The sequence below is a fragment of the Jaculus jaculus genome, chromosome 4 (genome assembly GCF_020740685.1).
Source record: "Jaculus jaculus isolate mJacJac1 chromosome 4, mJacJac1.mat.Y.cur, whole genome shotgun sequence".
Taxonomy (NCBI): domain Eukaryota; kingdom Metazoa; phylum Chordata; class Mammalia; order Rodentia; family Dipodidae; genus Jaculus; species Jaculus jaculus.
The window spans coordinates 24140833-24168428 of record NC_059105.1 but is presented as its reverse complement, the minus strand read 5'-3'; the positions used below and the strand labels follow the sequence as shown (position 1 = coordinate 24168428).

The following is a 27596-nucleotide window of genomic DNA, read 5'->3' as shown; positions in this document are numbered from 1 at the left end:
AAACTAGCTGAGAGACACTGAAAATAAATTAGATTCCAAAGAGTTCTGGAGTCCTATGGCATTTGAAACTATCTAACAGAATTGATTTCTAGAAGAGCATGGTGGCATACACCTTTAATCCCAGCACTTGGGAGGCAGAGGTAGGGGGATAGTTGTGAGTTCAAGGCCACCCTGAGCGTACATAGTGATTTCCAGGTCAGCCTGGGCTAGAGTGAGAACCTACCTCAAAATAAATAAATAAATAAATAGCCGGGCGTGGTGGTGCACGCCTTTAATCCCAACACTCGGGAGGCAGAGGTAGGAGGATCGCTGAGAGTTCGAGGCCACCCTGAGACTACATAGTGAATTCCAGGTCAGCCTGAGCCAGAGTAAGACCCTACCTCGAAAAACCAAAAAAAATTAAAAAATAAAAATAAATAAGTAAATAAATAAAAATAAATAAATAAAAATAAATAAAAAATAAAAGAAGAGTTGATTTCTATGTCTTTCTACAAGATTGGCTTTTGGAAATAGAAAGGCCTAATTTAGGGAGGAAGTGTGACATTATGTTGCAGGCTGAATATGGAGCAAGACCAAGAAAAGGCTGTGCATGAAGGAGACTCTCTGAGGTGTGGATGAGCTGTTTACTCTTGTTTCCAGAACAATGTAGCCGCCATTGACGTCAATGTAAGTGAGGAAACAAAAGGCCCGTTGGGTGTGTGCAGGGTGCAGCTTGGCCCAGCTCTGCTTGGCATTTGTGTGTGTGTTAGGGAGTATGGTGAGGTGTCACTGTCAGCGGAACAGGAGGACCCACTCTGACCCCTGCGGTGTGAGCCAGCAGCAGGCTTCCCGAGGCTTCTTTGGGAAGGAGGGCTCGATGAACTTGGTATTTGCCCTCACCGGTCTGCATCTGAGGAATTGTATGCATGCCTTGTCAGGTAGAGGGAGAGAAGTGGCTCAGACATAGGAATTCCAGAATGTGGGTTAGCTGGCTGTGACACAGCAGCTCCATTTGTCTGCAGGCTACTGTTCATAATGTTTTCTCCCCTCCCATCCCTGTGCCCTAGGAGGTCCCAGGGAATATCAGGAGGAGTGGAGATAGATGCTGCCGGCCCCCTTCTTGGACAAGGCAAGGCAGCCTGACCTTCCCCATCACAGCATTTTCAGAGCCTGAAAGTTGTTTCAAGTCCCACAAGTAAGTCCTAGGCTTCACCCAATTCCTCTGACGCTTTTGGTCAGGAGCCTGAGGCTTCACATGCCTCCAACAGTGCCTGCTCAAAGAACACAAGGGCCTGGCGGGCGTGGTCGCTCACGCCTCTAATCCTAGCACTTGGGAGGCAGAGGTAGGAGGATCACCGTGAGTTCAAGGCTACCCTGAGACTACATAGTGAATTCCAGGTCAGCCTGGGCCAGAGTGAGACCCTACCTCGAAAAACCCAAATAAATAAATAATAAAACAAGAACACATGGTCTAAGTCAAGGTGGCAGCGTTGTCCTGTCCGCAGGGAGTGTCCCTGCCCTGACGGGTGTGTCTCTATGGCTTGTACTTTGGGAAGGTCCTTTTCCAAATGTCTACTTCACATCCAGTGCTCTGTCTCCATGGAGCCTGAGGTTAGCTCTGGCCCTGGTTAATCTATAACCCCCACCACCGCAGTTGGTATTTGATTAAGTCTCCCTTTTTAGAACGCAGTACTTCTTCCCTAACGGTGTGCTTGGGAGACAGGGCAGATACCATTTATTTCCTTGGTATCTCTTCATTGCTACAATGACCTTATTTCCTGAACCAAACTTGCAACTCATGGTTTCAGAAATAGGAAAGGCTACTTGGAATCGGGCTGTCCTCGTCCATCTGGGGCAAGTGTCAATCTCGGGCACCCCATGGCTTGGGTGAGCGTGTACCCGGAGCTCTAGAGGGGAATGAATGAACTGGAGAGAGTAAATGGATGAATGGGAGGAAGAATGAATGAGGGGTGTGCGCAGGAGGGGTTCCCAGGCCGGCGACGAGCCGCGGGCTAGTGTCGTCCCCGCGGGTGGCCTGGGCTCTGGCGGGGACGAGGTGCGCGGGAGCCGGGAGCCGGGAGTCCGCGCCAGCTCCCCCGCTCCACAGTGGTACGCGCCACTCCGCTCTCCGCGAGCCACCGCAACCGCGAGTAGTGAATGGAAGGCGCCCAGGCCGGAAGTGGAAGGGACCACTCAGGAGTCCGAGGGGGGGCGCACGAGCGCGACGCGTCTTCATTGAGGAACCGGAGCGGCGAACATGGAGTTCCATGTGCGTCTTATGTAAAGAGAGTGACGGGCGCCGCCTCCAATGGGCGTGCGGCGATCGCAGGCTCGGCCCCTCGGATATGCAGATGAGGCAGCGCCACGACCAATAGCGAGCGCCGGGGGCGGGCACAGCGCGCGCGGTCACGTTTTCCACTATGTGACAGCGGCGGTCGACGCGGCTGCGGCGGCGAGGACGGCGCTGCGGGGACTCTAGGCTCGGGGCGGCGGCGGCTCTGGCCTGGCGGACGGACACACGGGCCGAGGGGGCCGAGCGCGGGCGGACGCGGCAGGGCGGTGAGTGGCGTGGCGCTGGGCGGGTGCGCGGAGCCGAGCGGCAGCTCGCCGCTTACGTAACCGGGCGGGCGGGCAGGCGGCGGCGGCCTGGGCCGGGGTCCCGCGGCGGGCTGCTGACCTCCCGCGCGGCCTGGCGCCCTCTTGGCCCGAAGGTAGCATGCGGTGTGTGCACGCGCTAGCTTTGCCCAGAATGCAGACGACGACAGTGCCGCGTTTGGAAACTCTGCGAAGTCAGTACGACTGGTCCTATTTTGCAGATCAAGAAACTGAGGTCGGAGAGGTTGATCAGCTTGTCCAAGAGCACAGGGCTTACTGATGACCACCACACCGTGCTACCGTTTCTTAAGCAGTTTATTTTACCAGCTCCCCACCCAGGTGCCCAGGGGAACCGGAGATCAGTACAAACTGTCCCTGGGACACAGGGCCTTCTTCTAAGCACTTGGCTTCCTGCTCTGAGGTCAGAGGCCAGTCTGAACTTGAGAAAGGACCATTGATGGGTACTGGCCTAAGAACTCTACTTGGACACAGGCCCAGGAGTCCCCTAAGGGACAACACAATCCCTGGATAAAGCCAGGCCTGGGAACCCTGAGGGCAGCAAGACCACTTTAAGTTGAATCAGTCTCATGTTTTGGGACATACTTTGGCTGCCAAGCACAGACATGGACCAGGAGGTGGGCAGTGGCCTGATTCCCCCGCAGGAAAGCCAGGGTGCAGGATGATAACTGGTTGCTAGGGTTTCTGTAACATACACAGAGGGAACCAGTTTGGAAAGCTGATTCATACAGAGCTAGAAGGCTCCCTGGAAACCACCCAGGGTAACCCCTAGACTTGACAGATGAAGAGGCACAGACACAGGTTGACAGCCCACGCCACTGCAACACTAGGCCTAGTTATCTCAGGGTCCTTCCATCCCTCTGGGTCAGCATGTACTTCAGAAGTGCAAGGAAGGCTCAGATAGGGTGCTGACATTTGGGAGGAAGGCCCTCAGGTCCCCTCAATGTTCAGGCCCCAGTGCGATGGCAGGAGAGCTCTCCCCATAACTCAGCTCCTTGTGTGTTCTTGACATTGGAGAGAAGACACCCACCTTATCCCTACCTGAGGTTGCTGGGCTAGGCTGGGTTTGGCTGAGAAGGGAACAGGAGTCTTCCTAAAGAAGACTTTAATTGAACATTGGGTTGTTAAATACAGAGTGAATCACATTTTGTTAAGTTGTAAGTATAATGAAGCGAGCGGCTCCTTTTTTACTTAAATGGCAGCTACTCAGTGTGCCAACGCAGGAATGGCACTGTGGGTGTATGCAGCTCTCTGTCGCTGTCATCTTGTGTGATTCATTGGTACAGAACTGATGCAGCCCTGGTTTTCTGTGGAGGCTGGTGTGCTGGAGAGGGAGAGTCCTACGCCAGCTAGCTGGCTGCTACTGGTGACTTGGTGCTGCCCTGGGCCTCAGTTTCCTCCTCTGGATGGAGGGTTCAGATCAGGCCCTTTCCAGGTTTGCAGCTTCTGAGATGATTTCTCCAGGCCCCTCAGGATGCGAGAAGTTTCTGAGACTCTCCTGCCTTGGTGTCACATAGTGTCACCCTGCAAGACAAGTCCACTGTGCTTAAAGGATGAAGGGACATTGCCGTTATCTGTACCACCCAAGCAGTGAATTTTCTGAAAAACCTTGTGACATATGCAGGCCTGTTATGAAGTGATGCTGTCCCTTGGCCAGGCATGTACATATCCTAGGCTCCAGCTCTGGAAGTGATGAATGGCTGGTGGGAAACCACCACCTGCAGTGAACGTGACTGCAAACATAAAGACATAAAGCTCTCGTCGTTTTGTAGACCCTGTGCATCCTGCCCTTATGGGAAGATGCCTCCCATTCGACCCTGAGGAAAACCATAGATGTAGACAGACCGTGGTCTCCATTAGCCTGTTCCTGTTCCCCTGAGCCAGGGCACTTCTCTCTGAGGGCCTGGTGTTCATGCTAGGTCTTTATGCTCACATAACAAGCTGGTCACTGCGAGTCTAGGACAAGTTAGAAGCAGGAAGTCAGCAGCACTGCCAGGGAAGACTAGGACTACACAGTTATCTCTGCAGAGTGGGCCTCCTGAGAAGCCAGGCCCTGCTGCTGTGATGTCTGGTCACATGAGATCAGCTCAGGTACAGGAGAAGCCAAGGTCTGGCCTTCGTAGAACCTGCCCACATGCAGAGCAGTTTGTTAACCTAGGTGGTCAGGGGCTGCCATTTCTGCATTTATTAGTCTAAAACCCTGTGCCATGGCAGAGTTAAGGACTGAAACTCATGTGGGAGAGTCTGAGTGCGGCTCTGCACCTCCCTTCTCCTCCTCCTCCTTATTTGGACAGCCCTGGCCACATTTTCCTCCGTTACCCAACCGTCACCATGGCGAGCGTGGCTGTTTGTTTAGCAGGACAAACATTTTCTGTGGATTACAGCAGGCAGGCCCCAGGGAGTTGGCTCCTACCAGGAAGTAGAAAACATGTTATAATATTTGGGGTTGTAAAATACCGCGGGGCTTGCAGAAGTCCAGGCTGTCTGATCCCTGTTATATAAAGTTGGAAAACAGGCAGAGTGAGCCAGGCTGTGAGGAGCTAGGCTCATGGGGGCTGATCACAGGAGTATGTTCAGCTCAGGGACATGCTTCAGGCTGTGACCTTACAATTTATGTGTCTATACTTCCTTCTCTTAAAAAAAAAATACCCCATAAGTTAATAAAACCTTTGCTGTTTCCACCACACACTTTCCACCTCCCCCCCCCCCCCCGCAAAGTACCTTAGGCAGTAAGGGCTAGAGAGGACTGTATGTCCCTAGTAGCAATGCAGGCCCAGGCTGTGCTTTGGCTCCAGGTCCTACATTTTTTAAAGTGTTTACTAAGAAAAGTGTGAGCAGCTATGAAGGTAGAGAGGGCACACAGTGAATTCCCCGGACAAGCAGCCTGCCTCAGGCACCTCCCCCATCCCAGACTCATGATCTCATCACCCACTGCACTTGTCCAGTACGCCCCTGTCTGGCCAAGACAAGCAGAAGCCAGCTGAGTGACCAGGTCAGGAGCCTAACTCCTGTTCTCAAGCTGATCACTGTACAGAGGCAGGGCCAGCAGGCAGACATAGGGTGGGCCAGGCTCAGATACAGAGGGTTTCCCCAAACTTACACTCCTCCCCCCAGAACCAAGTCTCCCAGGGACTCCTACCCACCCTCAGCTGGCCCTGGCGGCCAGTGCAGGGTGCACAGCCATGAGTACGGGAGACAAAGTCTGCTTTGACCAGCAGCCACTTCTGCCAACTTGGCAAATGAGGTTGGTTCATCAGGTCTGCTTATGCTAAGCAATGCGTTTTCTGAAATAAGGAGGTTTTAGGCCATTTGGATCAGTTTGTTTCATGGTCTTGCTGTGCCTTCCCCACCAGTGTTGCCAGAAAGTTTATCTTCCCTCTAAGGTAATCTGTGGTAGCAGGGCCTTTATTCAAACAGATCCCCAGGGTTGGAGCCTGGAGCTCTCATACAGAATCATTCCCCACCCGCCACACTGTGCACTGTGGCCCGGGGTGAGGGCCTGAGTGTCTGCATACAAGGGAGCCACTCCCATCTCTGCCAGTGAGCTCTCTAGGTTTTTTTTTTTTTTTCCCCTGTGGTTATTAAGGCTGAGAATGAAAGCTGGTATTTGTTGGACTCTTACCAATTTCAGATCACTTACACTGATCAGGTTATTTAATCCTCTTAACTGCCTGTAAGAGGCAGGAGCTGCTCTTCACCTATCCAAGATCACACATCCAGGAAGGGCGGCATACAACTGAAACCCTGGCCCGCCTGGGCCTCTTCATTTAATAACTCTGCCACTGCCGCTGCTTGCCACCCCCAACCCACTTACAGTAGAAAGGATGGGCTTCTCATCTGTGGGAGTGCTGAAAAGATGAGTGAGGTCGGGGTGTTGGGGCCCAGTTGTCCTTGGGAGGGCTGAAGGGATGAAAAGAGTAGGGTCAGGGAGTGTGGGGGGCCCCTTTTCTGTGGGAGGGCTGAAGGATGAGTGGGCACAGGGGTGCTGGGGACCAGAAGGCCCTTGTACTCGGTATGGCCCTTCATGCAGACTCCTGTGGCTATCTCGGGTATGAAGTCAGGAGGTGCAGTTATGTTCTCATTGCTGGGACCAAATGCCCAGCCAGAAGCAGTTTATGGAAGGAGAGAAGTTATCTCAGCCTGCAGTTATAGGCGAAAGTCCCATCGCGGTGGAAGCATGGCACGGGCGGGAAGCTGGATCACATCAACTTACGTGATTACAGGAGTAGCCCAGAGAGTGAGCTGGGTTAACTCTGGCACGTAGACTGGACTATAAAATTCTGGGGCCCACTCCCAGGGACATATCTCCTCCACCAAGGCTCCACCACCTTCCCTAATTGCCACCAGCTGGAGACCCAGTTTCAGAACACAGAGGGGCTAGATTTCCCACGGCTGGCAGCCCTTTGTGCAGGCCAAAGGCTGCTCTCTCAATGAGGTTCTGGACACAGTCCTGGTGAGACTAGGGTCATTCTTCTTTTGGCACCGGCTGTAGTAAGGCCAGACGGAGGCAGGAGTCCAGTTTGCAAGTTGAGGCTGGCACCCACCTGAGCAGGATGGTTGTGTCAGCAGGTATCCTGGGCAAGTCAACAACAGCCTCCCTCCTGATGGCACTGGCCACATTCTATCATCCCGCGTACCAAGCTCTCAGCATTTTTCTGTGTGGACAGGCATTTCTGTCTTGGGTTTCTAGAAGAATGGAGGAGGGTCATCTACTCCCCCTAGAGGCTATCTGTCCCCACCTCACCAATGATATGCAGTCAGTCCTGACATTTGGTGACCTAATGAGCTGCCAAATGCCTCCTGCATTCATGATGCAGGCAGGAGGAGCATCTCTCCACAGGTCCCTGCGTCCCTGGAGGGGTCTCTTGGTGCCTATGCCTTGCTCTTCCCCCAGCATTGTCTCCCTTCACTGCTTTAGGAACAACTTCCCAAACTGCTAAAAAGGCCAGAATAGCAGACTTGCTCATTTTGCTCCTGGCTGTTGCTGGAATGGTGCTGGCATACAGGTCTTCTGTGACTGGGGGTACTGACAGACTTCAGCTGTCCCTGCCTCCCTGAAATGTCCACTTCCCCAGTGTCAGTTCCTTTCAGAGCTGGGGAGGGGACAGTAGCTTCTGAGAACATAGTACCAAGAAGAGGTGCCCAGCCAGCATGGCATCCTCCTCCTCTGTTTGCTTTTTGTTTTTGAATGTTGGTAGGACTTTTTTTGTTCTCGAAAACATAACTTTCATCAAGACGTGCTAGGTGTCAGTGGAGGGCTTGCATTATGTAATTTAGCCTGGTGCCTAAGGTATCTATACATGGGCAGATGAAATCTGCCTTCAGCTCAGTGTTGTGAGACTTTTCTAGAAAGCTCTTATTCCTGGGAAGAGTGTCCCTTTCCTCCTACATAATGCAGGGCCTTTTCCTTCACATTAAAAACAAAACAACAGAAAACTTTCTCAGTCAGATGTGTTGTACACATCTGTAAACCCAGCTCTCAGGAGACTGAAGCAGGGAGATCACAAGTTCCAGGCCAGCCCAGGCAGGCCACATGGAGAGACTTTGCCTCACCAAGAACAAAACCAAACACCAGTTTTCTCTTGTGACTTCTGTCACTGAAGCCATTCTGCACACATGTTTGCCTCATTGCCTTGTGTGCTTCAGAATTTCAGTTCACGAGAAGCAAACACTGTGTGCTCTGGTGTGCTGGGGGTTATGCTCATCTTCACTGGCGTCTTCTTGAAAGGCTGTGTTGGCTCTCGTCTGTTTATTGTGGACAGACAAGGTTCACTGGCTCAGCTGATTACCAGCAGTGGTGTGTTGGGATTCTCCGTGTCTCTCCTCTCCCTCCATGATGCTCTGGAGAGATCCTTCTCACTGGGGATGACACTTCAGAGGTTCTGGGTAAAGGGTTATGTTGAGATGTGGTGCAATCACCTGCTTGTGTGGTCTGTGAACATTGCTGATGGTTTCGCTGTCTTCTCAGTGAGGCCTCAGGTTGTTCTGCTCCACAGCATGCCCACTAGTGTCCCCAGCGGGTGCATTCTCTGTCTGTCGAGGGATGACAGCAGCATCAGTTCTGTAGCACTGGTGTCTTCCTCTGGACCTGGGTGGAGGCTTACTTCTGTTTCTGTTTCAACTACATCTGAAAGAAAGTGCCTTCACTTGGCAACAAACAATTTTGGGACCTTGGGCTAGGCCAGCTGGAGTCCAGTGTTGCCTGTTCCTGCGTGTCCCTGAGCAGGTGTCCTATCCTACCGGCTCATCTCTAGTATGGAGTCCTGCACCGGCATATTCAGTGATCATGACACAACCTGAATGCCTGTGCTGGCCTCCACTGACCACGGGGGGAGCTTTAGGGTGAAGGTGCATCCTGCCCGCCAGGGCCCTTGGTGAAGGCGCTGTTGCCACCTGCCCTCCTAGTCAGTTAGCAGTCTCTTGTCTTCTGATTTTCTACTGGGCTCAGCCGAGTGGCAGTCAGGTGCACAGAGAAACCAGGAATTTGTTCCACAGCCCGTGGTGGTCTGGGTTCCCTTGCTCCTTCCTCTTCCCCTTCTGGCCAAATGGTAACAGCCTCTACCCAGTTCCAGCCCCCAGCCCTTCACGGCTTAGGGCTGTTTCCTTAAGCCTCACCCTCAGCTCTGAAGTCTCACCTGAGTGATGTCTCTCTCTGCCATGGTCCTGTTGGAAGTGTCATCCCAGTCCTCACTCAGTGACTTCTAACATGTCCTGCCTTTGGGCTTGTGGCCTCCTGCCTACTGATCTGCCAACCCTTCCCACTGACTCAGTCTCTGACCTTCCAGGTCTCTTTGGAAGCCTTGTTAGTGGTCTCATTTCAGCAACCTCCACCCACATACCCCCAAGGACCCAAGTTGAAGTGTCTATCTAGTATGGTCATGGGAGCCTGTCCAAATCTAAACTGAGTCCCATAGTTTTGGTGCTCTGGCCATTTGGTGGCTCCTGACTGTCCGCAGTGAATCTGAGGCCCCTACCCACTCACACTGCCTTATTCCAGTGCCTGGGCCCCGAGCAGCTGGAGGACACCACCGCTCTGAAGAGACCTGGTCTCACTCAACAGCCCCACCGCTCTGAAGCTCCACCACCTTCGGGGTCTTCCCATGCTGTGGTGACATGACTGCTGAACCTCTTACTCCGTGTCACTTGGGGAGATGGTAGAATGTAGATTCACCAGCCCTGCCTCCTGTTTAGCATGACTGTATTTTTCCCAAAGTTCCCAACACTGGGTGGATGGCTGTCAGTGATCTTGTCTGTTTCCTGTCAATACTGTCAAGCACTTTCATATCCAGTTGAGGCTGTCAGGTCAGTTAACTGTCTTCCTGATCCAGGACAGGTAGGAGCTTGGGAATCAGGAAAATGAGATCATGATAAAGTAATGACTCATCTTTGACCACCATCTCCCTGCTTCATCAGCCGGCTCCTTGGAATGACCACTTTTCTCCTATGCCAGCCCCATTCCAGAGCCTAACATGAACGGATACGCAGACTTTGCCCCCAGCCCCACCACGGAGCCAGTGGAGCCCCAGCCCAGCCAGGCTTCACTCCAGGAAGATGTGGACATGAGCAGTGGCTCCAGTGGAAACGAGACCAATGAGAACTGCTCCACAGGACGGGACTCACAGGGCAGCGACTGTGATGACAATGGGAAGGAGCTGAGGATGCTGGTGGAACCGTCAGACGCCCATCAGAGGTAGGCTCAGCCTTGGGTCAGGCAGATACGACACAAGTGACTTCCTTGTGTGTCCTGCTTCCCCCATGGTGGATTCCTTTTGCATCTTCAAGTCGTAATTACCAAGACTCTGAAGAATTCTGAGTGTCCTAACTTACTAACAAAATTCAGGGACCATCACTGTAGCAGTGCCATCATTGTTTGATGTGTGTGAGGCTGTTAGACAGACGCACTGTCCAGTGAGATCCTGGCGGCAGCAGCTCACACACGTGGGCAGGTTACAGAGCATGAACTGGTCCCCTTTGTCTTGCGTTTCCATGTCCCAGTACTTAGCTGTTATGTTTTAATTTTATCTTAACCTCATTCTTTCTTTCTTTTCTTCTTTGGTTTGTCATACCTAGGGCTTTAGGCATGTTAGGCAAGTGCTTTGTCCCAGAGACACTCCCTTTCCAACCTGGTATTTTCTTAAGTCTTTTGCCATGATGTTGGAGCCCATTCTCCCTGGCTGGCTGGGGAGCATGCTGGTACTGGTGCTGACGCCTGTGTTCTGCTTCCCCAGCCCTGGTGCCTTCGGGCTGATGATGGCAGCGCAGGAACACAACCCGTCCTCGAGCGGCTGCAGGTGAGTCCCCCAGAGCTCCCCTTGTGCCCTCCAGGAGTGGCACGACTTGGTCTCATGTCGGGTTTGGAGTGATGGGATTTTTTCCAAGCTCTGCTCAGACTGTTGGTCTGTATCACCAGGTCAGAGTGACTGGTGACACCTGGCCTGGCCTGTCACGTGCCTGTTGACCCTGTGCTTCCTCTGAGCCCCAGCTGTTCTTGGGCACCTGGTGCTCCTCTTAGCTCCACTCTAGGCCTCGGTCCTGGGCATGTTCACCAGGAACTTTCTTACCCTTTTTGGGTTTGTAACAGATTTTCTCTATGTCCACAAACATTCTCCTACCCCCCTTAACAAAGTCCACTCTTAGTCCCCAGCATGTAGGCACTTGACCTCAGGGCCCTGGCCCATCATTCATTAGGGAGCCCTTGCTCCCCCCAGAGCCATCTCTATCAGCTGCTTCCGGTTGTTCTGTCTTCCTCTGGTCTCTTCCCTTCGTTGGAAAACCCTTTTGAAAACTGCTCTTCCCTCTCCTCTGAGCTCATGTCTCCAGAAGCCACTTTGTAACCTCCATGACACCCTCTCTACAGTCCTTTGTCCTTTTCCCTTCGCCCGGGGCAGGGAAGGAGGTCCCAGCTCTCAGTCTCTGAGGCATCTGCAGCCCTTCTTGAATGAGGCCTGGCCCTTGGAGACCAGCCTTCTCCAGCACATCCTGGGTTAGAGCAGGGATTCTCACCCAGGCCATGGTCTTCTGGCAGGAGGCATTTGGCCATGTCTGCAGACCTCATTGGTGGCCACAGCTGACAAGTGTGCTCATAATGAGTGAGGCTTCTGGACACCCGGCCTCACACTTGAGAAGCAGGCGCGTAGGAAGCCGCCTCTGATCACCTCTTCTTCCTTCAATTCCACAGTAGCGAGCAGTCTGCCAAAGCCGACACCCACAAGGAACTGATACGAACACTGAGGGAGCTGAAAGTTCACCTCCCTGCAGACAAGAAGGCCAAGGGGAAGGCCAGCACGCTGGCGACCTTGAAGTACGCCCTGAGGAGCGTGAAGCAAGTTAAGGGTATGGCCACCTCCCACATCTGCTCAGACCCATGGAAGCAAGACAGGTTTTTAACAACAAACTACAGCTTAGATTTGTGGACTTTCTAAAACTTATTCTTTTTTATTTATTTATTTTTTCTGAGGCAAACCCAACAAACTGTTTTTTTTTTTTAATGTGAGAGAGCAAAAGAGAGAATTGGTGCACCAGGGCCTCTAGCCACTGCAGTCAAACTCCAGACATGTGCGCCCCCCGCTTTGCACATGTGCAACCTCACGTGCTTGTGTTACTTTGTGTGTCTGGCTTACGTGGGACCTGGAGAATTGAACATGAGTCCTTGGGCTTCACAGACAAGTGCCTTAACCACTGAACCATCTCTCCAGCCTTAAAACTTGTTCTTGAAATAGCAAAAGGCAAAATAAACATTTTGCTGAAACTGTAGTTGATAGGAAATCTCAGTTCATTGCATGTTCCTGTCACACTATACTTTCAGAGGCAAAGACAACAGGTGAAAAAAAAAAAAAAAAACAGTGGATAAAAGAAATATCCTGACTGCATAAGCCTTTTTGTGCCTAGAGCAGACTCAAGTCGTGTTCAGAAGAGTCTAGAGCATTCTAGATGCTGGCAGGAGACTGATGTTTAGAACAGTGACCCTGAGTCCAAGAGGATGGTCAGATCCTGTGAGCTGTAGTAGATCCCAACAGAACAGGAGCAAAATATCCCTAAGTTTTAGGCCTCGGTCTTGCGTGCCTCTAACCTGTAGCCTGAGGAGAGAGACAGGAGGATTTTGCCAGCTCTCAGCATTTCTTTTGTAGTCCAGGCTGGTCTGAAACTATTGCTGAGGGTGACCTTAAACATCTGATGCTCCTGCCTCCTCCACCTCCTGAGTGATGGAGTTAAAGGTTTTGTGGTATCATGCAAACACTCTACCAACTGAGCTACATCCTAGCCTTTCTATTAAAAAAAAAAAAAAAGGTTTTATTTATCTAAGGAAGAAAGAGAGAGAGAATGCATGCTAGGACCTCTTGCCATTGCAGATGAATTCCAGACACGTGTACTACTTTGTGCATCTGGCTTTACGTGGGCACTTGGGAATTGAATCCCAAGTCAGCAGGCTTTGCAAACAGTGCCTTAGCTGCTGAGCCTTGTCCTCAGCCCCTTCTCAATTTATGAAAGTTCATTTTCTGTTTAGCTAAATACATTTAGCCCCCCAATTTTTTTTTTTCTGCCCTGGTGGTCATTTCAGCCCGGAAGGAAGGACACAGCAACCCTGTCTGATGTTTCTATACTGTAAGGGGGCAACAGCCCCATTCTTCAGGCATTTGTAGTCTTGGAGTCTTCAGAATGCAGATCCACCCCCATTTGTGTGTTTAGACTCTTACTAGAAGGCAGAATATGACAGCATTTGGCATTGGCCAGTGAGAAGTAGGACTATGACCATGTGAGAACATGTGACAGGCCGGATGCTTTATTGCCGACTCAGAGTGTCCCCAGTAGACTCAGCCCTCCTCCAGTGGCTTCCACACAGGACCCTCACCAGGAAGGCTCCTCCTATGCTGGGTCTCAGGCAATTGTAGGTGCCCTTGTCTCCGGGACAGGTAGGGAATGTTGGCCTGTGTCAGTGTACCCTGACTGAGCTGCCAGCTAACAGCTGGCCCTTGGAGTTCAGGCCTGAGACCCCTGGTTGGGTTACCCTAGGCTGGCCCAGTTATATGTGTTTGTCAGAAAGGTCCAAAAGCCCTTAGACAGCTGCTGCTATGAGCTTCAAGAGAGCATCAATGTGGCGGAAGCCTCCTCCTCTGCAGCCCGGGCTCACAGCACTGTGTACCTGGACACCCTTCCCTTCCCGGCCCCCAGCTGTGGATGAATTCCCTACTGTGTGGTCCCTTGGGATGAGCAGGCAGAGACCAATGTCCTACTGGAGCAGGGAAGGAAGGTGCCTTCGGGGACAGGGAATGTGACCTCCAGCTGATGGCTGTGAAGGCCACCCCATTTTGCAGGCAGACATGTGTGCATGCTGCGTTCAGTCACATGCACATGCAGAGCAGGGCCTCATGTCAGCTGCGCTCAGCGCCCGGGCAGGCGAGGCTTGTGTGCAGTAATCTGGAGATGAGCCTGTACTCAGTCTGCCCATTTCTCAGTGTTTGTGCAACGTTTGCTGGTGACGAAAAGTGCTGGCGCTGGCCTTGGGTCACTGGACCAGATGTACACGTGTCATTCTGCCATGTGCTGGCCTGTGCTCATGGAATGGGGTGCCTTCTCCAGTGGGAAGCCTGTGCATGCTCCTGCGTCTTCTATGAGGATTGATGTGGTCCAACTGGGGTACCATAGCTGCTGGCTAGTGACGGTCTGGTGGAAGGTGCCACTTGGGAACATGCTGCCCCAGAACCCGACCTCACGGTGGAGGCTGCCGGTCTGGGGCCTGGGCCTGAGCAGGAAGGAGCAGCTGGTGCAGATGTGTGTCTGGCTGGGTGGCAGCACTGCTCCCAAGACTGTGCTTAGGGTGCTTTGGTTTGGTTTCTGAGTAATCTTAGGACTGGGAACTTTGCCAGATCAAGAGCTTTCCAACGCTATACAGCAGTTCATGTCTTGATTTGAGAGCATGTTCAGAAATGTACCAGCCTGTGAAGGAGGAGAAATCAATGTCAGATAAGACCCAGCCATGGGTGCAAAGGTCTCACCACCATGCTGCAGGAAGCACACGCTTGCCTGGATCCTGGGTCAAACGCAGGACTCAGTCCTAGGTTCTTAGTCCTAGGAGGGCCTTCGGGGAAGGAGCCCGCTCCTCGGCTTGTGTGTCCAGTGACAGCCACTGGCTTATGAGCACACGGCCCTGACAGGCTCGGATAGCCCAGAGCCTTTCCAGATAAGCCCAGGGTGAGGTGGGGTCTCCGATAAGTGGCCACATCTGCAGATCCCGTTCACAGCACCTTCACTGTGACTTCTGGTGCCTCCTGTTCTTTCAAGCTTTCCATTCTGCCGGGATGGAAGAATCTGCTGGGGCCTCCCAGGGATCCGGGGTTGCTACTACGGGCCTGAGAGGAGCGCAGAGGTTGTGTTAGGCTTTAGTGCCTTCTGGAGATCGAACTTCACACCTGTATGGCTTAAAATAATGCATTTGTCAGTGTTTAAATGCTTGAGCAGAAGTCTGACATTTCAGAGAAAACAGCAGATGTTTCTCTTCCATGCTCCTAGCCCATGTCTGTGAATTTTCTGTGTTCTGAAAGACACCATCCCATCTCACTTATTATTTTGAGAAAAGCAGTGTCTCCACCTGCAGGGCTCAGTGACAGTGTGCCATCACACTGGCTTCACCAACTGAGCATGAATATTATTTTTCTCACAGCTAATGAGGAGTATTACCAGCTGCTAATGTCCAGTGAGAGCCAGCCCTGCGGCCTGGACGTGCCCGCCTACACTGTGGAGCAGGTGGAAGGGGTTACCTCTGAGTTCATTGTTAAGAATGCGGTGAGTCAGGCTTGGGAGGCCTGGGCCCCACATGGTTCTTCCAGCAGCTGCTCCCTCTAGCTTTGCTGGCTGTCTCTCACCTGGTCACATTCTTCCTCTCCAGGATATGTTTGCCGTGGCTGTGTCACTGGTTTCTGGGAAAATCCTGTACATCTCTAACCAGGTTGCCTCCATATTTCACTGTAAGAAGGATGCCTTCAACGATGCCAAATTCGTGGAGTTCTTGGCACCTCATGATGTCAGCGTGTTCCACAGCTCCACAACCCCTTACAAGCTTCCACCCTGGAGCGTGTGCAGTGGGATGGGTAAGGCCCTGGCTGCAGTGCTCTGACCCTCTCTGAAGGGAGTAGAGAGGACTGGTAGCAAGGGAAGAGGTTGGGAGTTGGCTCCCGGCCTCAGCTGTGCTAGAGAGAGTGGCCCACAGAACCCTCCTGAAGGTCTATAAATAGTTGTCTGTCTCTTCAAAATAAATTTAAAAGAAAAAAATAGTCTCTCTGTAAATTTCAGAGAGATTTCAAAAACTGTTAGGCAGGGCTGGAGAAATGGCTTAGCGGTTACATGCCTCTCCCCTTGCACTCTCAGGACATTAGGGCCGCCTTGTGCCCCTGCTTCTGCATAAGGCTCGCTTGTTGCTCTCAGCAGCCACCGAAGCCCAGGTCCAGCCCCGCTGCCCCAGGGCGTGTAAGCCCTAAGCAGGGGCCACGTGGTGCTGATTCTGCAGACGTGGGGAGTACAGGAGGACGCAGGCAGGGCTTCCTCTGCCGGGTTCCAAAGGCTCAGGGCCAGAGCCACCACAGAAAACGTCATCAAGACTGTGAGGAGGAGCTGCCAGAAAGGCCACCACCCTGGGTAGCCAGAACAGTAGAGCCACCAGTGACACACCACCCCTTCTGGGAAAGCCACAGGTAGCAGTGTGCCACCCAACCCCAGGAGCCAAATCATGTGCCGTGGCTGGTGGGTCAGTGGTCTCTGTTTACTCAAAGGCTACTCAGTCCTTGCTGTCACCATCTAAAGTCAGCGGCTCTCACAGGTTCAAGGATGTCACCTGGCAGCTGCTTCTCTTTTTCCCATCCATTCAGTCAGTACTGGGGATGGGTATTGCCTTCATATCCCACTGACAGCTGAGCCCCAACATCCTGGGGCAGATGTGTCGTTTGTGTGAGGGGTCCTCTGAAGGAGGATGTCTACCCTCTTCCAAAATTCCAACTCAGACACTCTGGTCAAATCATTAAAGTATGCATTATGAGTTATGAGGACCCAAAAGGGTTGGGCTACTGCATGGAAGAGAGATGGCTTTCCATGTGCATTTACAGTACTAGCAGTCATGGGCCACACCAGGCAGCCCCACACGATGATAGTCAAATTCCAGTCTGAATCAAACAAACAGGTGACTTCCAGAGGCCTTAACTGAAGGCTGGTAATTTTATGTCATTTTCATAATTAGTAACTGCCTCCTTGTCCTCATTTCTTTTGAGTGGAGGAAATTTTATATGAAAGATCAAAGTCTAAGATATCTTTTTAAAATTTCTTTTTTTTTTTTTTTAATTTTCGAGGTAGGGTCTCACTCTAGCCCAGGCTGACCTGGAATTAACTATGTAGTCTCAGGGTGGCCTTGAACTCACTGCGATCCTCCTACCTCTGCCTCCCGAGTGCTGAGATTAAAGGCGTGCGCTACCACGCCCGGCTAAAATTTCTTTACATCATCTTAGAAATGCCTATCACAGGCTGGAGGGATAGCTTAGCAGTTAAGGTGCTTACCTGCAAAGCCAAAGGACCCAGGTTCAATTCCCCAGTACCCAAATAAGACAAATGCACAAGGGAGCACATGCATTGGAGTTTGTTTGCAGTGGCTAGAGGCCTTGGCATGCCCATTCTGTCTCTGTCTCCTCTCTCTCTCTTTCTCTCTCTCCCCTTGCAAATAAATAAAATAAAATTTAGAAATGCTTCCCCTCTTTTTTGATATAATGGCCCAATTGAGCTCATGGTTTTCCAAAGCATTTTAGATTTTAAAATAAGTTAATATCTTACAGAGTATTGGTGTAAGTTTCCAGATATCCTGAGTTGTTCCTATTAGAACTGAAAATTCCAGAAGTATTTATTTGAAATGTTCAGGGATTTATCTGCAACTATCAGTGTGTCTTCTAGAGTTAAGCTATGGCTTGCCTAGATTATAGCAGAGTTGTGCACCATTTCAAACCATCTCAAAGATGTTTAAACCACTGGATGAGAAATGTCAAAGCTGCATAACTGGCCATATATTCACTATAAAAATTCTCTAATTATAGGACTCAATGTTTGGGTAGATTTGCAGTTTACACCTCAGTTTGTCCTGTGGCTTCTCCTTAAGAAACAATATACAGTCTGCTTAGTTGTTTACTTGGATAAATGACTGTGGCTTTTTTTCTTTTAGATTCTTTTACTCAGGAGTACATGGAGGAAAAATCTTTCTTCTGCCGTGTCAGGTAAGCCCTGCTTCTGGTTTTCCTAACTCAGAAAATAGAGCACACATTCCACCATCAGCAACTGTGACAGGGTTGTGCATGTTCCCTCCCACCTAAGAGGTAAGGCTGTACTTGCAAACACTCTTGAGTATATTCCAGAGTTAATGTGCACACACAAGTGAGTTAACCTGCCCCTCTACATGTGTGTGCTCTCGAGGCCCACAGGGACCCAGATGTGCATTTCATGGCTAGTTTGCACATGCTTGGCTTTTGTTAGAGTCAGTTGTTCCAACAAGCTCTTACGGACTACTTGAACATTCAGTGTGGGGTCAGGAGTGGCCCTGGGACAGACTCTGGCCCGATGGAAGTTGGGGCCCAGGATGTCTTTGAGGGAGCACCTTTCCTATCCCATTTGCTCAGCCTTGCTCTAACTGGAAGTTGCTCACGAGAAGGGCTGGAAGACCTCCCACTGGCTACAGTGTGGACTCTGACCATTGACCTTTCCATGTGAGTCCGATGGAGAGGGCCCAACGGTGAGCGCTGGCCAGATATTCCAGTGTGCACAGGTAGCTGCTGCCTCCAGCATGGCCTAGGTCCTCACAAGAGGCATTGGTGTGGCAGCCTGGCTCAACACTGAGCCTCTGGTACAGCAAGTGAAAGAATCGATCAGCACTAAACAGCTAGGAGAAGGGCTGGCTAGTAGGACAAGGCCTTTCTGTGACGTGACTCCAAGCCTTGACCTGCGTCCTCTCCACAGTGTCGGGAAGCAGCATGAGAATGAGGTTCGCTACCATCCATTCCGTATGACGCCCTACCTGGTGAAGGTGCAGGAGTCGCAGGGTGCCGAGAGCCAGCTCTGTTGCCTGCTGCTGGCAGAGAGGGTACACTCAGGCTATGAAGGTACCGTCATGACCTAGCCAGGAAACACCTATGTCAGCCCCTCCATCAGCCCAAAGTCTCCATGTAACAGCTAGAACACCCTCCCCAGCTGCTTGTCCATGTTGGCCTTCCCTCGGTCTGGTCAGTCTCCACCTTCCATGAGGCCCAGTGCACCCTTCCTTGCCATCGGGTCCTCATAGCAGATGAAGAGGCCTGACACAGCCACAGCTGTTCCTTCTCCCCTTCCCTCATGCGCTGCTGTCTCCACAGAGTACCGTCAGCCCTGGGAGGGCCGGGTCCCCACATCCTTCCCATCCTTAGTCCATTTGTCTTGTCCTCATGATACCTTTGCCCCCTCCAGAACGCCACAGAGCCCCTCAGCTTTCAGTTCAGGGCCCCTCCCTCCCACCGTGGCCCACTCTGACTTCCACCAGGGCTGTCTTCCTCCTGGCCTGTTGGGTGTCTGTAGACACACGTCTTCACTCCCAGCCTTCACCCTCCCTCCCCTCTGCCTGGCCATCCTGCCGCTGCCACTGAATCTGTGTGGCATCTTGTAGCCACCCTAATGTCTGCATCAAATATGTGTTTCTCAGACTTGGGCATTTGTGCTGGGTTCTTTTCTTTCAGCCCCTAGAATTCCTCCTGAGAAGAGAATTTTTACAACTACACATACACCAAATTGCTTGTTCCAGGATGTGGACGAAAGGTATGTGGTATCACACCATCTCTTCCCACTGTCCCTTGTCTGCGAATCAAACTTGTATTCCTCATTCAGTGTTTCATCATCACCCTTATATTTACATAGTGACAACTCAGAAATCAGTTGACCTTTCTTGTCTTTGGCATTAATGCTAAAGCCCAGGCTATGTCGTGGTTTACCTACATGTTAATCAACAAAAATGTCAGCAATGTGGGGCCACACCAAACAATGACAGACAGCACATATTATGGAGACACCATAAGATTATAACAGAACGAGAGAACTTCTTATTACCAAGTGACATCACAGCCATCGTAATGCCATTGTGTAAAGGTAGAGAAATATAGCTGTAAAGATACATAGCACTTGCTGATAACCACTGTGCTACTGGTTTATACATTTACAGTTTATCATAACTTAGTGTAAACTCTCATTTATTGCCATAAAACAGTCCACCATTTCACACTGGCCACAGCCTCACACCGCATGTAGGGCCTGTGTTTCTTGAGTACATCAAGCATCATGCCTGGTGACTGACCGAATAACACATTTATCAGACCATCTTGCCATTACTAAAGAATATGTTACTGTATAGACAGTGAAATAATTTTGAAATTACACTACAGTTTCCATAAGAGCCAATTGTGGTGGCACACACCTGTGATCCCGGCACTTAGGAGGCTGAGACAGGGAGATCGTGAGTTCAAGACCAGCCTGAACTTCATAGAAAAACACTACCTTGAAAAAGCAAAGCAAGAAAATAAGACCAAAAGTTCACAAGAAATGAAAGGTGTGAATGGGACTTTCTGGAGCAGATTTCTTTTTTCTTTTTTTTTTTTTTTAATTTTTTTGTTCATTATTTATTTATTTATTTGAGAGTGACAGACAGAGAGAAAGACAGATAGAAGGAGAGAGAGAGAATGGGCGAGCCAGGGCTTCCAGCCACTGCAAACGAACTCCAGACGCATGCGCCCCCTTGTGCATCTGGCTAAGGTGGGACCTGGGGAACCGAGCCTCGAACCGGGGTCCTTAGGCTTCACAGGCAAGCGCTTAACCGCTAAGCCATCTCTCCAGCCCATGGAGCAGATTTCTGAAGGGGATTGTTATTGCTGAGCTGTTTAAACTGTGATACAATTGTGATACAAGCAGGAATGGGGTGTAAAGGCTGGTATCAAGACATAATTGGCATGACCTTAGTGGGAACCTATCTCCCAGCCTCCACACCTCTCCTCAAAGCCCCCCAGGTCTCTCGATGAGCCTGCCACCCTGAGTGCTATAGCTAGGAGTAGTGGTCTGGGTCTTAGTGAGTTCTAGCTCCTGTGTGTGCCTTCTGCAGATGAACAGAGATGGAAAACTGATTGAGCTGCTGGAAGTGGTTGGAGAGAAGTGTGTCCTCAGAAAACCTCACAGGAAGTGGACAAAACAGACCGGGTCGCCTCCTAGATCCTGTGGGAGACTAGGTCCTTCCCAGTGTCTGCCTAGAGAGGGACAAAACAGACAGGGTCACCTCCTAGATCTTGTGGGAGACTAGGTCCTTCCTAATGTCTGCCTGGAAGTGGACAAAACAGACCCGGTCGCCTCCTAGATCCTGTGGGAGACTAGGTCCTTCCCAGTGTCTGCCTAGAGAGGGACAAAACAGACAGGGTCACCTCCTAGATCCTGTGGGAGACTAGGTCCTTCTCAGTGTCTACCTGGAGAGGGATAAAACAGACCAGGTCGCCTCCTAGATCCTGTGGGAGACTAGGTCCTTCTCAGTGTCTACCTGGAGAGGGACAGAAGGTCCATTTGCTCGAGTCATGTTGCACTGCCTCCAGGGCCGTTGGGCTCTGGACAACCAGTGACCCGTATCCTTCAGCCCCAGGCTGCTTGTTCTGAATGTTCTGCAAACCCCTGAAGGCCCAGGGAGAGAGTTTCCAGATGCAGCTCCCTGGGCTCTATCTTGCCTTGGCCAGGACCTTGGAGGGTGGGGACCTGGGGCTGAGTGTATGAAGCCACTCCCAGAGGCTGCATCACTTCAGAGGTCTAAGGATTGTGCACAAACTCCAGGTGTCTTACTCCAGCCTGCACAGGAGCAGACAGACCAGTGCATGTGGGTGGAGTATATAAAGCTCTGCCTAGTGAGGTCCACAGGCTCCTTTACAGAGCCCACTGGCCAGGCCATAGCACGAGGCCTTTCCATCCTCTTCTCTCTCCTCCCCTCTTCCTCTCCTCCCCCTCTTCCTTCCCTCCTCCTCCCCTCTCACCCCCAACTCCTGTTCCTCCGGCCTGGATCTGGGATGATGCCAGGGACATTCTGCACACACTGAACAAAGGGAAATGGTTCTGAGAGGGTGCCTCATATGCAGAGGAGAAAGTCACAAGATCCACACCCCAGGGACGGGCAGGTCCATCTAAGGACTCAGGCAGAGTGACCTTCCTTCCACGTGAGCAGAGGAAGAGTGGGAGGAAACATCTGCCAGGATGCCTAGAGGAGGCTGAGTGGTGGGGTCTGAACACAAACGAAGCCAAGGACCGTGTGGCTCCACCCTCAGTGACTGAGGGGCTCCCAGACAGAAAGGGACCACTCCAGAGAAGCCTGGACAGGCACTGAGCAGGGTCTCAGCCAGTCATGGAGACACCTGGCAAGCCACAGTGAGAGGAGAAGGAAGGCTCTCTGAGCTAGAAAAGCTACGTAAGAAGGGTTTTCTGAGCAAACCCTGTTTAAAAGAGTCCCATGCCAGGACACACCTGGTCAAACTAATAGTGGCTTATATAAAAAAGATCTTAAAAAGAAAAACCGATGAGCCGGGCGTGGTGGCGCACGCCTTTAATCCCAGCACTCGGGAGGCAGAGGTAGGAGGATCGCCAAGAGTTCGAGGCCACCCTGAGATTACATAGTAAATTCCAGGTCAGCCTGAGCCAGAGTGAGACCCTACCTCGAAAAACCAAAAAAAAAAAAAAAAAAAAGAAAAACCGGACTCTGGAGATGGTTCATTGGATAAAGTGCCCCTATGCAAGCACGACAAGTTTGGACCACCCCAGTGCCCACCTAAAGTTGGACATGTCTGTAATCCCATTGTGCCAGTGGTGAGATGAGAGGTAGAGACAGAATTGGAAGCTCACTAGCCAGCTAGCCTGTCAAGCTCAGCAGAAACAAATAGACCCTGCCTCAAACAAGGCAGTGGGCAAGGAACAGCACCTGAGGTTGGCCTCTGACTTCCACACGTGGTCACCTGCACAGACACACACACAAAGAAAAACATAGTGATGTTTTGTTTCAGATTAGATACAAAGCTCAGGGCCCGGGGGGGGGGGGGGGGGGCATAGCTGATAGAGCCTTGTTATTTGCATACCCTTAGGGACACCGGAGTCCTCACTCCTGAACTAAAAGACTCGCTGGTTCTGTTGGCCCAGCTCTGCATTTCCTTTCTAAGGGCTTTGGAGCCTGTTTCTCTCCTATGAATGAGACAGTGCCCCGAGAATCCCTGTTTGCCATCTGCCTAGCATTTGAGGTCTGCATGCTGACTGCCTCATGTTCCTTGCTTGCAGGGCGGTCCCCCTCCTGGGCTATCTACCTCAGGACCTGATTGAGACGCCTGTGCTTGTGCAGCTGCACCCCAGTGACAGGCCCCTGATGCTCGCCGTCCATAAGAAGAGTAGGTCCCCTTTGTCTAAACCCTGTGGGTGTGGGGGGAGTGCGCACAGGCTTCTTCCTGAGACCAGCACCCTCTGACGCTCTGGGGAGACCAGGGAGAAAACCTCACAGGGTCCTTTGTGGCCACATATCCTTTGGCTATGGTCTTGAGCCAGTGACATCTTGAGTCAGTTTTTGCATCTGTAGAGATGGGGGAGGAGAGACCAGCTGAGCTGTGACTGGGGAGGGACTGACCAGTCAGGGGACTTGGTGGCACATAGCCTTACCAAGCCCAGCACATGCAGATGACACCCTGCAGAGATGCTTGTCCTGAGATAGGAGCTGAAACGGCCTCTGCAGGAAATACCTCCTGGTACAGACATGGGAGAGAGAAGCAGTGGCTTTGAGGAGGTAACCGCTGTGTGGACAGTTTGTTCCTTGATGCTACCCCGGTTGCTTCCCTTGTCGCCTGACCACCATTTCCCTCCCCTAGTCCTGCAGGCTGGTGGGCAACCTTTCGACTACTCCCCCATTCGGTTCCGCGCTCGCAATGGAGAGTACATCACATTGGACACAAGCTGGTCCAGCTTCATTAACCCCTGGAGCAGGAAAATCTCCTTCATCATCGGGAGGCACAAAGTCAGGGTGTGAGTACCCTAGGGTGGGGAGATCTGGCCCATTCTGTCACTTCCCACCAGCAGGTGGCAAAGGCAAGCCTATTGACAGGACTAGAATTGTCTGTCTGCCACCTCTGTGCTGGGACCCTGAGGCCAGATGGGCTGGCAAGGGGTGACCTGATCCAGGGGTTGGACCTCCTTCGAGCAAAGCAGGGAATGGCAGGGTTGCTGGGATCTGCAGGGAAGGGTGGAGGGCTGGGCCCCAGCAGGCAGTGTGGGTGCCTCTGGACACGCAGACCAGGGAAGGCCCTCCTGACAAAACAAATGAAAACACCCAGGGGCCCTTTGAATGAGGACGTGTTCGCAGCCTCCCCCTGCCCGGAGGAGAAGACCCCACACCCCAGTGTGCAGGAGCTCACCGAGCAGATCCACCGGCTGCTGATGCAGGTGGGTGCCATGCCTGTAGCCCCCTCCTGTGGTGCCTGCAAGAGCAGCCTTGCCCAAGAGTCCATGCCGCATGTGCCACTCCAGTGCCGCTGTGCACCCTCCCTCCTGGCAGCTCTGCTCAGATGTTTCCTTGTGTCCATCTCAGAACGTCCCCCAGAACAGTCTAGCCAGCCCAAGGTATTCCCAAGTGCCCTGAGGTCCTCCAACCTTGAGGAGGTTCCTTCATGTCTGAGCCAGGACTATGTGTAAGCATTTGAAAGCTGCCTGCACTTCCCACACCGTACAATCCCCATGTGACCTCTTCTGCTGTGAGTCGCATTCCCTCTCCAGCAAAGCCAGTGTCACCACAGTCAACCCCACTCAGTCAGCTTTTTCTTCTGGGCCGTAGTTGCAGAGTTGAACCAGAAGTGAATCACTTTCTGGGTTTTTTGTTTGTTTGTTTGTTTGTTTTTGCACGGTGGTTTTCAAGGTAGGGTCTAGCTCTAGCCCAGGCTGACCTGGAATTCACTATGTAGTCTCAGGGTGGCCTTGAACTCACGGCAATCCTCCTACCTCTGCCTGCCAAGTGCTGGGACTAAAGGCATGCACCACTTGGGCTCAGTTTCTAGGTTTTTTCCTTCATTTTTTAAAGTTTTTAAAATATTTTATTTATCTGAGAGACAGACAGAGAGAAAGAGAATGGGCACACCAAGGCCTCTAGTTACTGCAAACAAACTCCAAATGCATGTGCCACCAAGTGCATCTGGCTTATGTGGGTAATGGGGAATCAAACCAGGCACATGCCTTAACCGCTAAGCCATCTCTTCAGTCCTCAGTTCCTGTTGTTAAAATTTCATGATAGACTTGCAGAGCCCCAGCTATGCAGAAATAAGCAGGTTGAATAAATTCCCTTCCAGTGGGGTGTCCTCAGTGGAGGCATGCCTGGGTTCACAGCACTTTGAGTGGAGACCAGGAAGCCCACTGCTGGAGCCTGGCCTGGGATTCAAGCCCAGCCACCCCCTTGACTTCTCTGTGTGACCTTGGGCAGGCCAACACCACTCTTTGAGCTTGCTTGTGCCAGCTTCTGCTGTGCCCTCCATCATGTCCTTAACTGTTGACTTTCCCCCCAGCCTGTCCCCCACAGCGGCTCCAGTGGCTATGGGAGCCTTGGCAGCAATGGGTCCCATGAACACCTCATGAGCCAGACGTCATCCAGTGACAGCAATGGCCACGAGGAGTCACATCAGAGGAGATCCGTACGTCCCTTTCTGTTCTTCCCTGAGTAACGCCTGTCAGTGCCTGCCCTGAGTTAAAGTCACGATGAGAAGTGCACAGGAAGCAGTCCTGATAGCGACCATAGCCAGTGTGGCCTTGGCTGTTGTTTATTCTCAGCTTCGTTCCCTTTGGATTTCCTTTGTAATTTCAAGCTGAAGGAGGGAATGCCCACAGGTGAATGTTTGAAGGAAAATTCTTTAAGGCAGGCAAAATAAACAGAGGTGGAGCCTTACCTGGAAGAGAGAAGGAAGGTGGCATTATGTCATTTTGTACATCGTAGTCCCCTTCATTGTCATCACATGAGTCTTGTTTTGTTTTGTTTTTTTGAGGTAGGGTCTCATTCTGGTCCAGACTGATCTGGAATTCACTCTGTAGTCTCAGGGTGGCCTCAAACTCATGGCAATCCTCCTACCTCTGCCTTCCAAGTGCTGGGATTAAAGGCATGTGCCACCATGCCTGGCAAAATCTTTTTAACATATTCATCACATGAGCTTTTATCCAGCTCAGTATCCCTGACTTCTTCAGGAGTTCCTGAGTCTGAGTTGGGGTGTGGCTCCATGGTGGGCACTTGCCCAGCAGGTTAGGCCCTAGGTCGGTTTCCTGCATCATTCTCCACATTGCTGTCTAATTCCAGCTAGTTTCTGCTCTCACCAGGTGGGAAAGACACAGGTCTCCTAGAATGAATAACGTTCATTTTGTTTTTCTTCAAGGGAATGTCTAAGAATGGCAGCAAGAACCAAACCACAAGTCATTTTCCTCGTGAGTCTGGAGAACAAAAGGAAACATCTGTTACAGGTGAAAGAAGCGACATTTCCTTGTTAGCACCTCAAGATGGTAGAGTGACCAGGCCTGGGTTGTTGCTCAGTCTGGGAGCCAGGGAGGTCAGCTCCTTGCTCGGCACAGAGGACGTGTTCTCAGCCATGTGTGGTCAACAAGTATAGATGTGAGGGCTCAGTGGGCTGCTGCACTGCAGCCCGTGCATGTTAAGTGTGGAGTTGCTCTCTCTATACCAGGCCCTGCCGGCTGAGGGCGCTGGGAGCTGTGGCCTTAGGGGTCAGGCTTGTCTCTTCTCTCTGCACAGCATGTGGTCACACTTAATGCCTGCGCAGATTGGCATATGCACCTGTCACACAGCTGCCTCAGCAGATGACCATCCACCTACAAATCTGTGTGGTGGAGAGTGAGGTGTTATTACAGTCAGGCTCTCATTGCTGGTAGAAATCACCCAACCAAGAGCAGCTAATGGGAAAAAGAGGTTGAGTTTGGCTTACAGGCTCCACGATGGCAGGGGAAAACGATGGCATGAGCAGAGGGTGGACATCACCCCCTAGCCAACATCAGGTGGACAATAGCAATAGGAGAATGTGTCAAACACTAGCAAGGGGAAGCTGGCTATAGCACCCATAAGCCCACCCCCAACAATACACTGCCTCCAGGAGGCATTAATTCCCAAATATCCATCAGCTGGGAACCTAATTCGGAACACCTAAAGTTTATGGGGGACACCTAAATCAAACCACCACAGGTGCTTTAGGTGGGGGATATACCCATGAACAGCCACCTGCAGATCTGTGTGGTGGAGAGTGACATGCTTTAGGCTGGGGACACCGATGAACAGGATGTGGCTCTTTGCTCGTGGTCCCTGAGGAGGAGAGGCCCATACAAAGGCAGAATCCACGGCCTGATGCCTAGGCAGACATTGTTACAGAATTGTTTTTGCCATAGATCACATTTGAAAGTCAGTCCTAGTGGAACAGAATTGTCATCCATCCCAGCTATCTGAGAAACTCAGGCAGGAAGATCACAGATTGAAGGTCATCCAGAGCTACAAAACAGATTGAAGGCCATCTTGGTCTGAGCAATGTACTGAGAGCCTGTCTCAAAAATCAAAAACGCCTTGCAAGGGGTGAGCTGTAGAGGTAGCTCAGTGGTGGAGCACTTGCCAGCACACAGAGCCCTGAGTTCAGTCTGGCCTGGCCTGGCCTGCCCAGGAAGATCATTAAGTCGGGGGGACTCATTGACCCCAGAGTTCAGGAGTTAAGGCTTGGCCTCTGCTACCCTGAGCTGCGACCCCTGGGTAACCCAGACAGCTGTTGCTCAGCCCAGGGAGAATTGGGTCCTCGTCTGGGCCACAGCTAGTTCCAGATTTCCTCTTTGAAGCACCGCAGCACTTTTGCTTGCAGGGCTGTCGGGGGTCAGGCTATCACTGGGGGTCTGTCTGTGTCTGTGTGACTCTCTCTGTAAAGTCTGTCTTTGGACAGTATCAAGTACTT

General features: G+C 51.6%; 1 protein-coding gene across 1 annotated transcript in view; it reads left to right on the top strand.

Moving 5' to 3' along the window:
- The first annotated feature begins 2476 nt into the window (after positions 1-2476).
- The window catches only part of Per2 (period circadian regulator 2), a 41250-nt gene continuing 16130 nt past the window's right edge, over positions 2477-27596 (top strand). The window contains exons 1-14 of the mRNA XM_004672969.2: positions 2477-2538; positions 10043-10282; positions 10821-10883; positions 11771-11925; positions 15251-15372; positions 15476-15677; positions 17783-17834; positions 18571-18713; positions 19320-19398; positions 22921-23027; positions 23499-23652; positions 23961-24069; positions 25179-25304; positions 26034-26118. Coding sequence (XP_004673026.2) covers positions 10062-10282; positions 10821-10883; positions 11771-11925; positions 15251-15372; positions 15476-15677; positions 17783-17834; positions 18571-18713; positions 19320-19398; positions 22921-23027; positions 23499-23652; positions 23961-24069; positions 25179-25304; positions 26034-26118 — 1618 coding nt within the window. The 5' untranslated portion in view covers positions 2477-2538; positions 10043-10061. The remainder of the gene's footprint in view (positions 2539-10042; positions 10283-10820; positions 10884-11770; positions 11926-15250; positions 15373-15475; positions 15678-17782; positions 17835-18570; positions 18714-19319; positions 19399-22920; positions 23028-23498; positions 23653-23960; positions 24070-25178; positions 25305-26033; positions 26119-27596) is intronic.